General features: G+C 49.2%; 1 protein-coding gene across 2 annotated transcripts in view; it reads left to right on the top strand.

Moving 5' to 3' along the window:
- The window catches only part of FRMD4A (FERM domain containing 4A), a 263,393-nt gene that overhangs the window by 133,591 nt on the left and 116,954 nt on the right, over positions 1–12,848 (top strand). For both annotated transcript variants that reach the window (XM_069458721.1, XM_069458720.1), the window contains exon 3: positions 12,617–12,711. In XM_069458721.1, coding sequence (XP_069314822.1) covers positions 12,617–12,711 — 95 coding nt within the window. The remainder of the gene's footprint in view (positions 1–12,616; positions 12,712–12,848) is intronic.

The following is a 12,848-nucleotide window of genomic DNA, read 5'->3' as shown; positions in this document are numbered from 1 at the left end:
GAAGGGAGGCGGCTGGTTTGCCTTTGCATCCTTGCTTGTCTGACTTTCATGAAACTGCTCTCTAGGAATAAATATTTTTCAGCCAAAAGTTGATCTGTCCTCCTTGGCCTCCTGGGAGACCCGTGTCTGTGCACTTTTTCATTACCTTCCTAGCCCAGGGAGAGCGCCTTTTTAATTGTATTGGAAATGACATCATCGGCCGAGCCAAATGTGTCTCTCCCACGTGTCCCTGCCGGGGATCTGCAAGAGCTGCAAGAGCTGCAGGGAGGTGACGCTTCAGGGAGAGGGTCCACAGGGAAGGCACTTGGGGGACTTCCAAATTAAAAGTGCCGTGTCTCCGGGCATATCCCCAGAGCCGGAGGGAGACTTCTTTTTCTTCCAGCCAGTAAATGCAATTTTAACCCTTTAAAGAAGCAGTAGGTGGGGACAGATGTGAGCAGGGGACGGAGAGGATGTAACTGAGCAGACACTGGCAGCAAGAAGATGTGCTGTTTAGGGCCCGGGCGACGCACACGGGTTTGATTCCAAGGGACGTGGTCTGCATTCTGTTCCCCTGACTGTGTAGTGATGATTTATTCATGGTTCCCGAGATAAAGGATGACAGTTCACTGCAGAGAGGATTTAGATCCAGATCAGAGAAGGTCCTTGTCAGAGTGAGGAGGGGATAAGAAATTTTTATACAGATTCAGTTCCTGATTAAAGAGAACGGAGAAACTCTCTTGCCGAGCACCTATCATGCACCGGGTACTTTATACGTGACAATTTATTGAATCCTCACCCAGCTTTGTGAGGTTATTGTCGCAATGTTCACAGTGAAAGTGGACGTGGTGATCAGTTTATGTATCAGGTAGAATTGGGTTTCAAAGCCCTTTGGTCCAACTGCAGATCAGCTGCCCAGATGTCACGAAAGGGCACTTACTTTTTAAGGGCAACCGTGGCACCTCTAGCTGTTGGTCTGTGCAGAGAATAGGTTCCAGGACCCCCGAACATACCAAAATCCTCAGCTGCTCAAGCCCCTGAAATACAGTAGTCGCCCTTCAGTGGAAAATTCCAGAAATAATTCATAGAGTTTAAATTGTGCGCCGTTCTGCATGGCATGATAAAATCTCTCCCCACCCACCTCCATCCCGCCGGACATGTGAATCCTCCCTGGTTCCAGAAGGATCCACGAGAGCCACCCCTTCGTCACTTGGGAGCCACCTGGGTGGTGAGTGATTGCAGCGCTTGTGTTCTCGTCATCTTATGTGATGTCATAATGGCCCCAAAGCTCAAGAATAGTGACGCTGGCATGTTGTGCGAATGGATGTATTTTATTATTAGTTATGGTTGTTAATCTCACTGGGCCTAATGTAGACATTGAACTCTGCCATAGGTACGTGTGTGTAGAAAAATAACATGGTCTGTGTAGGGTTCGGTGCTATCCACAGCTGCATCCACTGTGGTCTTGGAATGTGTCCCCCAGGGACGGGGTGGGGGGGGAGGGACGGCTGCAAAATGGTGCAGTATTTGCCTGTGAGCGACACATGTCCTTCCATATACTTGAAATCGTCTCTAGATTGCTTATCATATTGAATGCAACTGCTATGGAAAGAGTTTTTATACTGTACTGTTTATTTGTATTACCTTTATTATTTTAAAAAATATTTTATTTTTTCGAGGCTTTTTGGTCTGCAGTTGGTTGGCTGTGCAGATGCGGAGCCCGGCGTGCCGAGAGCTGACCGTGCTCACCGCCGTCGTGCCCGGCAGGCTTCCTCCTGCCAGCAGGGCCGCAAGGGAGCCACGTCCCCTGACGGCCAGCCACGCCCTAGGCGGAGGATGGCAGGTGTCGCAGGAGCCACCCCTTCTGTCCCTTACTCTGGACAGGTAGCACGCAGCCCACCTCTCCCTGAAAATGGCCCCAACTTTCCCTTCCTCTCCGCCCGATTGCTATTCGGTCCCTTTACTGATGGACTCCTAAGAGCTCCTAGCCACGGTGACTATGATATTGACAGGTCACGTGATGGAGACCTGCCTAAGGCTTCGTCGCCTCTGTGTGTCTCGCGGACAGCCTAGCTGCTCTATGTGCACTTGGATGACAAACTTTCTCCGCTTCCCCTGAGCATCAAACAAATGGAATAAGCTAGCATGCAGTGTCATGAAGACATCAACCTGGAATTGGTCTTGGTGCCATTTGGCCCCCTGAAAGGTACCAATCTGCCAGCGTGTTGTTTTGGAGAACTTACCTCCCAGTGAATGCGTGGGCAGTTTATATCCAAAATAGCAATTTATCACTCACTGTGGGACAAGATAGGGTTATAACAGAGTGTGCGAAACAGGCTTCTTTTTAACAAAAAAAAAAAAAATAGAAAGAAAGAAAAAAAAATGGAAGTAGTCGACAAGCCACCATGGAAGATGAAGCTTACTTATCATTCCTGTATTTGCTATAAATATCTCAGAATTGGGGCTGCAGACTCGACAGCCCGATCCAGCAGAGGCAAGTCAAGAACTGCCTGTCTTCTGGTGTTTTCCCCTCCCCCAAACTGCTACTGTTTCATTAATGCAGAGAGGCTGCCGAGGGGGCCCGCGCCGTGGACCAGCAGTCCTGGCGACATTGCCCCGAGCAGGCTGGAGTCTGGGGGTTCCTCTGTTAATCAGGAGGTCCTCCCTAATGAACACCTGCCCGCCTCCCAGAGTCCCCGGGGGACGGTGACTAGAGTAGGCTCCCCCGCCGGCTGGCAAGCGCCTCTGCGTTTGCAGAGGAGCAATAATTATGCACGCCTGTCAAAGCCTTTCCGTGGTGCATCACTCACGTGCGTGCATGAGAAAGGCCCCCTCCCAGACTCCCATCAGCCCCAACTTTTCAGAGAACACCGAGACCAGCCTGTGGCTTAGAAAAATACAGAAGAAACTATGTGGAAGTAAGCGGGAGAGACCGAGGGAATAAAAGCTTACAGAGGAAGGCTGGAGACCAAAAGGCAAACTAAAAAGGATGCGCCCAGGGAGTCCCCATCCCTGGGTTAAAGGGCAGAGTCCTTCGGAAGGAGAGGGGGGAGGCACTGGTGTAGGGTGACAATAGGGACGTGACACATCCTTTCTTGGGTGCACAGGTGTATATCTCAGGCCCCTTCACGTGCCTGGAGGTGTATGATCTGTGACTCTGTGACCGTTTCGTGTCACCGAGCACACGACGCCTGGTCCCATCTGGCTCTGTGTGGCCTCATAGTCCCCGCCCAGCACTTCTCTGCTCCAAATCAGCCCCAAGAGAGTGGCCAGGTTTCATTCTCCATGGTATAACAACAACCAAACCCTCCACCCTTTATTCTAGCCCATTCTACCAATCAGAAACCCCTATTAGGCACGGACGGTGCGTCGGGCACTGTGTGAAGGGGAGACACAAACACCAATAAAAAGTGATCTCTGCCCTCTGGGGACTTCCTGTTTGGCAAAATTCTGTTGCGTTAAGAGAAAGTGACTTGAACATTTTGACCTCTGAGGAGCCTGTTACTTGCGGGGTCTGTACCCCAACATATCCACGAGACGCTTTGTTTACGAGAACTATTGTACTTCAAGGTGATTGTAGTGAATGACAATGTCTTATACACGTGTCAGTTGCTGAAAGAATAGATTTTAAATGTTCTTGCCACAAAAAATAAACGTGTGAGGTGGTGGGTATGTTCATGAACTTGATTTAGTCAGTATACTTTGTATACGTCATGTTGTACAGTGTAAATGTATACAGTTTCTTATGTCAATTTTGAAAAATGTCGAGGTAGGAGGATCACTTGAGGACAGGAGTTCGAGACCAGCCTGGGTAATAGTGATATTCTGTGTCTACCAAAGATTTTTTAGGAATGTAGCTGGTCACAGTAGCGTGCACTTGTAGTCCCAGCTACTCGGGAGGCTGAGGCAGGAGGATCACTTGAGCCCAGGAGTTTGAGGCTGCAGTGAGCTACAGTTGAGCCACGGCACTCCAGCCTGGGTGACAGAGTGAGACTCTGTCTCAAAAAAAAAAAAAAAAAAAAAATTAAGAATAAAAATAAATGCGTCAGCAAATTTAATTAAACATAAAGCAAGGCTTTGGAGTCAGCCCTGGACAGAATCCCTTGGTAGTCCCTGCGCCGTTTGGGGGTTGTGACGTTGGGCTCAGCATTTAGCATTTATGAACCCCAATGTCCTGCATAGACCGACCACTGCAGGGTTGCTTTGAAGATTAAATGAGGTGACGTGAGCAAAGCTTGCAGCCCAGGTGCCATGCAGATGCCGCCGCTGGTGCTGGGGGAGAAGGGGCCCAGGAAGTCTAGATCTGAGCATCCTTAGTGTCAGTGACTGATTTTTCTCCTGCGGGAACCCCCTTACATTCATGCACTTTTATTTTCTTTCCGTCCCACTTCAAGGCTTGGTGACCTGCTCCATCCATACATACGTGAAGTTTCAGGAGGGTCAGAGGACTGCCGTTAGGCACTTGGGTCCTGTCGTACCTATGCTGGTAACTAAGGTGACCTCCCTTGCCGTTGGACAGGCTCCTGGACCCCTGTGGGCCTTAGTTCCCTCCCCTGTAATACAGTGGGCTGGGCAGATGGTCTCTCTGGCTCTGCATAATCCAGTGTTCCCGTGTGACCTACGCCCACCTTACCCTAGTGGCGCAGATGCGCCACTTACTAGCTGTGCGAGTTTGGCAATTCGCGTCTCTCCCTCTGTGCCTCGGTCCCCTCCTCCCTCAATCCTGGTGTCTGCCGCACAGGTTTCTGGTTTCTAGGCTGGCTGAATGAATGCACATGCAGTAGCCAGCGCAGACCGGGACAGACGGCCTCGGTTTGTATTGGCCGCGGTGTTTGCAGCCAGCTCTGCTGTGATGTTACTGGGCTATTCTCTGCCAAGCTGGAGGTGGAGGATGTGTCTCGTGTCCACTGATGGGTCCGGGTTCAGGCTGGATGGGGGGACCTGCAGGGTGGAGAAGTGCCCTCTGGTCTTTGCTCTGGGGCCGCCCCTACCTATCCGGGAGCTTCCAGCCAAGTGCAGCCAGTGCAGGGCGCATTGTTCTGCACCTCATGATGCTTACAGGAAGTGGCCTCTGTGTGTCCCCTGCCACAGGACCCAGGGCAGGAAGGAAATCAGACTCTCTGGCTAATCAGCAGAGCACCCCAGGGCAGCAGAGGGGAGTGGCCACGGCCTGCTGTCCCTGCCCTGGACGAGCTGCCCAGACTGGCTTCATGCCTCGCCCCCTTCCCTGGGAATCAGAGCAGCCTCCCAGCCCTTGCCCGGCTCACTGCCCCGGGGGAGGGGGAGGGAACCACAGTCACCGGCCTTCAAAGAAGGTCTCAGGCCTCATTTACCCAAAGCTGCCCTCCCCCTCCCTACTCCCTCCCTCTAGGTTTTCAGAAAAATTAACCCCAGCCCTTCCTGCTGAGAAAGAAGGGACAGCCTAGCCACGCCTTCTGCCCGCTCCAGGGACCCTGTCTGCCACCTCGCAGCTGCGACCACCCCTGAATTGCAGGCATCACCCATCCATGGGGTCCCAGGGCCCGGGCAGAGTGGGCGGGCAGTGGCAGTGCCGGGCACAGAATGACACTGGGCTGCAGCTGTGCCACCAGGTCACAAATGGCCCTTCCGCTGGCAGCCAGGCAGGCGCTGTACACCCGGCAGTGACAAGTGAATTGTCAAGGACACCCTGGCTGAGCGGGAAGCTGGGAGGCTCAGTCTTCAGGCTTGGCCGGGGCTCCTCCCGGAGCGCAGAGGGGAGTCGTTTGGCGGTTGCTGTCTGAGGGTCTATTTCATTTTTTTTTTTAATGCAATTAACTCAGGCCATTTCTTGGACTGAGAATCTGTGAGACGCCCCCAGGGAATAGAGTCCTGAGGGCAGAATCCCCTGGCTGAGTCACACCCACTTTGCCCCGACTGCCCCAGGGCCGGCTGTGGGACAAAGGCTCATCTGCCTGCCTGTCCGGAGTGTCCCTGGTCCTGGGAAGAGGGGACACAAAGGCCTGGTCACTCGTGTCTCAAACAAGCAGCAAATACTGAGTTTCCTCTAATGAGGAACCGTGTGGCACGCACGTACCGTGACGGGGGTGGGTACGAGATCTTTGGGGTTTGGGTCTGAGGGTGTGTGTGAATCCTGGGGCTGCTGTAATCACAACCCTGGTGGCTGGGAATGACAGAAGCTTGTTCCCTCGCGGCTGGCCGGAGGGGAGTCAGGTCCTTGCCTTTGCGGCTTCCAGCAGCTACGAACTTGCTCGTGTCTCCGTCACTCCAGTCTCTGCCTCTGTGTGTGTCTGTTTCAAAAATCCCTCTGTCTCTTTCTCACAAGGAGACATGATAGCATTTAGGGCCCACTTGAATAATTTAAGATAAGTTCCCCCTCTCCAGTACCTTAATCACACCTTTTGTCATGTAAGGTGACATTCACAGGTTCCAAGGATGAGAGTGAGGACACACCTTTTGGGGCACCACGGAAAAAGGCTGTAGCTTTTAGGAAAGGAAGAAGCTAAATTTAATAATAACATGAAGACTATCTTAGGATAGGAATCCGTTCATTTTATCAGCTCTAGCGTGTGATCATAGAGATGAGAAAACTGAGCCCAGAGAGGTGACATAATTTGTTCACGGTCACCTATCTGGGTGTACACGTGTCAAGTTTAAAGTGGTGGCACAAAATGTAAGTGATGGGAAATACATTCTGTGAAGGGTGGGAGAGGGGCGTGGGTGCCACCAACCTCATCCTCTGACTCTTTTCCCCCAGACTTTGCCTTTCAGGTGCACGGAGGTCCCTGGAAGGACCTTTGTCGTGTGGGTGTGCCTAGAGCAGCTCACAGCCCTGCACACGTGTTCCTTACAATCGGTCATGTCCCGCTGGAAGAAAGCAGGCCAGGAAGTGGACAGCCTAATGCAGAACTCCCTAATACTCTGGCTATGTGCATGATTCCCACTGGGCCAGCCCAGAGCCCCCAGAACTCCGATCTGGGTGGCGCAGTCCGAGCGGCACTGACTGAGAGCTGCTGTCCCCTCCTCACTAGAGGACGTGACCGAAGCCCAGGATTGCAAGCTCAGTGGCGCCGGGAACACTGTCCTCTTAGCTCTAGGAGCAGCTCCACAAGCAGTGCACCTCCGGGGGGATGTTTATAGGGAGATTTCATTTGTCAGTTACAAGGGGGAATAAAAGCTTAGAAGGAGAATGAAAGGGAAGGGGGGAAAACTATTGAGCGGACAAAGTTAATTACAAGCTAAGAGAAAGTCAGCAATGACCTCGTAGAGCCAGGATGGCCGATGACCCAGAAGAGGCTATTTCTGACCAACCCAAGATGGGAAGAACTTGCCTGGCTTGAGTGGCCTTTGGGCGCCTGCCCAGGTTGTCCTGCACAACTCAACCGGGCCACGGGCCGCCTTTCTGGCTTCGCTCCCAGCCTGATCCCTGCAAAGCGCCACGAATGTTTACAGCACGAGTAATTGGCAAATTATAATCAGCAGGGTTCTGTAAACATCCTTTCAAAGTACATAAGAGTCGACCGCTTTCTGCTTACCCGGCAACTTTCTCTAAAGGAGTTTCAGAAACTTTTGGAACCGTGTAGCACATTAATCACTATCATGTCAAGGTGGGGAATTGCCGTAGTTTGCAAGATCAGGAAATCAAGGGGCTGATGCCTTAAACAGTTTTAAACCAACTGTACAGAGAATTAAAGATCCAGTGCCTGAATGAATCAGGATAGACTAGGTCTGCTATAATGACAAACCCCCAAAATTTCAGACACTTAAACAATAAGGTTTATTTCTCGCTCACACTGCACGGCTGTCTATCTATCAAGTGTTGCTGGGAGCTGTCACTCTTGTGGGTGGAGCAGCCACTTTCTGGGCTGTGGCCGGTCACCGTGACAGCAGAAAAACAATGTGTGGCTTTTTAAAGGAGTTCAGATGCAGGGGTTATAACCTTGCCACCTTCTGGAATCTCTGCACAGCCTTCATTCCTGTGCTTGTAAATTGCGGGTGATAATGTAGGCTTTTCTTCCTCATAGTGCTACCTGTGATCTCTGATAACTGTTGTGTAAAGTAATGGGACTGACCTTTTTCATGTCAATTTTGATCTAATAAGCCATGCATCCAAATGAAAAAGATTTCGTTTGAAAGGGTGAAGTTTATTCCAGCGATGGTGTTACCACCCAGCAGAGCCTTTTAGTTGGCCTTCAGTTTATGAATCACCATGAAAAGTCATTTTTTTATTGTAGACATTCCAATATAAAAAGGGCTATGTGACAGGCTAAATCAGAGAGACATATCACCAGGAAGAGGCCAAAAGTCAGTTTCCACAAGGCTCCCAAGGTGGCGTTTGTTCCTCTGGTGAACTCTTCACTGGGTCAAGCCGTCTCTTTATCTGTGCAGGCTCATCCTCAGGGGAAGACTCACATTACCCAAGTTCAAGGTAACTGATGTATAAATCCATAACGCCAGTGTGCTGGTTTCAAGTGACCGATATAGCCCTCACCCAGCCAGGGCCCTCAAGGCACATGATCCTTGACCTCTCACCCAAAGAGTAGCATCAGCAGAGGAGGGATGGCAGAGGGGTTAGGCACGTGGGCTTTGAGGCCAGCCAGACCTCATTTGTTTTCTGTTTTTACATTGCGTCAAAATATACATAACATAAAACTTACCATTTTAACCATTTTCGTGTGTGCGATTTAGTGGCATGAAGTATATTCACCATGTTATGTAACAACCACTACTATTTCCAAAATTTTCATCGTCCCAAACAGAAATTCTGTAACCATTAAATAATAACTCTCCATCCTTTCCTCCCGCCATCCCCCGTAACCTCTATCCTATTGTCTCCGTAAATGTGCTTGTTGTAATTACTTCATCTAAGCGGAATTATGACAATATCTGTCCTTTTGTGTCTGGCTTCTTTCACTTAGCATGATGTCTTCCGGGTCCATCCACGTCAGAATGTCTTTCCTTTTTCCTGGCTAAATAATATTCCGTGGAGTGTTATCCGATCCTTATTTTGAATCCTGGGTTTGCTGGGAGACAGAGGACAGGCTGCCTGACCTCTCCAGGCCTCAGAATCTTCTTTGGCAAAGGATTGATAATCTCTGTTCTAGACAATTGTGAGGTCAGCCTCGGGTCTGGGACACAGTGGTGGCACAATGAGTTCCTTGGAAGACGTGGACTCAGAAGGAGCGTTAATGTAATGTGATCGGCCAAAGCAACCGCATGCTTCTCCTTCCGTCACATGAAAGGCCTCACCCCTGGGGACATGGCCGGGTGCTCAGTGCCTGTTGGCTAAGGTCACATTTGCCTTCCTGGCTTCCTTGTTTCCGTCCCCAAACTGCCCTCCCACCCCTCTCCGCATGCCCCCTCCCATTCACCTCACCCACTCTATGGAGCACAGAATATATTTAATCATGGTGTGGATACCCTACGCCAACCCTGGGAATCATTCTTTCCCTTCCTGGGCAAATTTATGTTATCTCTCATCAAGTCCATTGAGACATTGGGTTTAAAGTGTAACTCTCAAAGAGGATGAAATCTTATGTCTGTCATTTCCAAGTTTGGGCTGGACCTCTCGCCATAGTAACCAAGAACCCATAATAATTACTTTATAATCACGCCTCGTTTTGTGAAACTGGGTTGACCCAGCTTGGTCACCCATTCCTTCTCCTCCTCGTCCTACTCACGCCCCATTGACTTGATTTCAAGCGACTTTTAACATTTGAAAAAAATCAAGTCCATTCTGGGCACAAGAAGATTTATCACCAGTGAAAATGCTTTTACATGCCTGACACAGACTTCAAGGGCAAACCCGAAAGATTATCAGAAATGTTTTAAGAAACAGCAGGCTTCATGGAAATATGGTGTCTACTTTGAAAGGGATGACAGTCATTTCAACAGGTAGGTTTTTGTACAGACAGTCTTCAATCTACAATGATTCGACTTACGATTTTTTTACCTTCACGATGGTGCAAAAGCAACGTGCATTCAGTAGAAACTGCACTTTGTATTTTGAATTTTGATCTTGTCCTGGGCTAGTGACATACAGTACAGTCCTGTCTTGAGATGCTGGGTGGCCACACAGACACGAGAGTAAACAACCGATAGACTACGCTGTACGGTGTTCAACAAATTGCGTGAGATATTCAGCACTTTATTATATTATAAAATAGGCTTTGTGTTTGATGATTTTGCCCAACTACAGGCTAATGTAAGTGTTCTGAGCAGTCTAAGATAGGGTAGGCTAAGCTGTGATGTTTGGTAGTTTAGGTGTATTAAATGCATTTTTGACTTACAGTATTTCCAACTTGCAACGGGTGTGTTGGGCGGTAGCCGCGTCCTAGGTCGAGGAGCATCTGTACGTTGCAATTTGAAAGCAGCCACACTACGTCATAGTCACAACGGATCCATCCAGTGCCTTGTTAGTGGGCAGCCACATGCCTTCTGGGGTGGAGGTGGTGCTGGCAGCGGAGCCTGCAGCAGCCCATGGCAAACAGCATTTCCTGGAAGCTTCTCGAGCCTTCATCGTGCATTCTACTTTGTAATCCATTAGTGACCGTTTTGAGACGTGCCAGATACACCCCCTGCGTTCCCCCAGGGACAGAAGTTCCACTATGAGTGAAGGAGGTTCTGACCTGTCGCCTTGAGTTCCTGTAGGTCACAACGATTGCTTTTACCTGTTTCCAACATTTCGTGGGAAGGGAAGGATAGACTGTATTAGCTGGTGTTGATGTGTCATGATGGATTCTCCCGTCTGTTTCTGTCATCTGGGTTTGAACCACTGACAAACCAGTTCGAACCAGTTCAAAACCACTTTCAGCAGATTTTCACTGGTGACTTCATGGTCACTGAGGCCCTGAGGCTGCCCCCTGGGAGCCCAGGAGTGAGGCAGCGAAGGAGGGAACATCTCCTTTGGCTTTTCAAACTGAATCCTAGCTCCTCCTACTCTGTGGTTCTGATACAGTTTGAGGTCCCTGTCGCCAGGTGCTGTGTCTTATTTGTGTGTCACCTGCAGCATTTGGCTGGTGCCCTGCACACAGTAGGCACTCAATTAATAAACGTCTGTTGTATTAAATGGAAATACAGCTGTATTAGTCTGCTCCAGCTGCTGTAACAAAATACCATATAGACTGAATGGCTTAAACAACAGAAATCTTTCTCACAGTTCTGGAGGCTGGAAGTCCAAGATCAGGAGATCAGCATAGTCACTTCCTGGTGAGGGCTCTTTTCCTGGTTTGTGAACAGCCACCTTCCCACTACGTCCTCACATGGCAGAGAGAGAGGAAGCAAGCTCTTCTTTCCAAGGGCACTAATCTCATTATGGGGGCCCCACTCCCATGACCTCATCTAACCCTAATTATCTCCCAAAAGCCCCACCTCCAAATGCTATTGGGGGTTAGGGCTTCAACGCATGAATTTTGGCGAGATGCAATTTAGTTAATAGTAGCACCCAAAAAGTGAAATGAGACCAAATTGCCATGTAACATTTGATTTATATCTTATCCACTCTCCTAAAAGAGAAATGCCTGGCCACCAGAATAAGAAATATACTCAGGAAGACTGAAAATAACATACATGATGTACATACACACACACACACATTTTCTCTCCTGGAATCTTTGTTTTTGCTCTGAACTTGGAGATACCCAATGAGTGTGCTTGGAATAGAGCAGCTGTCACAGGATAAAGGCAATGTGTTTTCACATGCATGGCCTGGAAACTCATTTAGAAACAGCTATCCTCTTTTAGGCCATGTGTCTCATCCGACAGCCTTTCTCTCCTCCCCCACTTTAATGCCTGGTATTCTTTGATCCTTTCAGTAGTGATAGACCAGGGAGAATCATGTGTTGACAATACTCCCAAACATCTACCAAGATTTTGTGCCTAAAGCTCTGATGCACTTCTTTAGATGGGCAGAGATTTTAAAGAAAGAGTCTTATGTTATAATAAAACATTCTTAGGTAAAGACTGTGCTTCTTTGAAAAGGCAAAGGGAGAATGAATTTTTAGTTTATTCTTAAATACTATTCCCAAGGCTCTTTGGCCTTAATTTGAACACTTTTTGCAGGCGGATACTTTTATTATTTGTATTTCAAATTATGGGAACATACAGAGTGGCTGAGGATAGAGTCTCTGGAGCCAGATGTCCAGGATTCAAATCCCAGTCCCAACACTTGCTTAATCTGTGGGTGGCGGTTTCCTCCCTGTATAACGGACGACCTGATAGGGTCCTGATAAAGATTAAAGATGATAATATTTGTAAAGTGCTTAGAGCAGTGCCTGCCACATAGCAACTACTGTATGAGTGTTGGTTAAATACATTAACTTTTTTAAAAGAAGGCATCTTCCTATGGATTCGGCTTAAAATACGGGGAAGGAAAGCCACGCGTTTGATGGCTCTGCTAAGGAGCCAGTGTTATTTGTTCATAGAACACAACTGCTAGGAAACAAGACGGAAGAGCTCGCTCCTTTGATGGCCCTTGACTTGGCTGTTTGCTCCGTGGTGTCCTCCTTGTCTGTTCCTTTGGGGTCGATAAAAACATTTGCATCGACCTACTTGAGCTTTGAGTCATTCCACTGGGAAAATGATGGCAGCCTGAGATGGCCCGTTGTAGGAAGAGCAGGCTCAGGTCACTTACCCTTGTCCACTGTGTTCTCCTCCCCAGCCCAAGCTTTTGGCCAAGGAGCTTCTTGACCTCGTGGCGTCTCACTTCAATCTGAAGGAGAAGGAATACTTCGGGATAGCGTTCACGGATGAGACGTGAGTACCCCGCAAGCCCTTGGCACCCGACGGAAACGGGCAGAACCTGAAATTGCCCCAGCTGTCAGCAGGGGGATCAGCTGCAGGCCACTTGGGTCCTGTGGTCTGGGGTCAGTCCAAGTTCATCGTCCGCGTTT

Source organism: Eulemur rufifrons, chromosome 25 (genome assembly GCF_041146395.1).
Source record: "Eulemur rufifrons isolate Redbay chromosome 25, OSU_ERuf_1, whole genome shotgun sequence".
In the NCBI taxonomy this organism is placed as follows: domain Eukaryota; kingdom Metazoa; phylum Chordata; class Mammalia; order Primates; family Lemuridae; genus Eulemur; species Eulemur rufifrons.
Note: the sequence above shows the minus strand (reverse complement) of the source record. Positions and strands in the feature narration are given on the sequence as shown.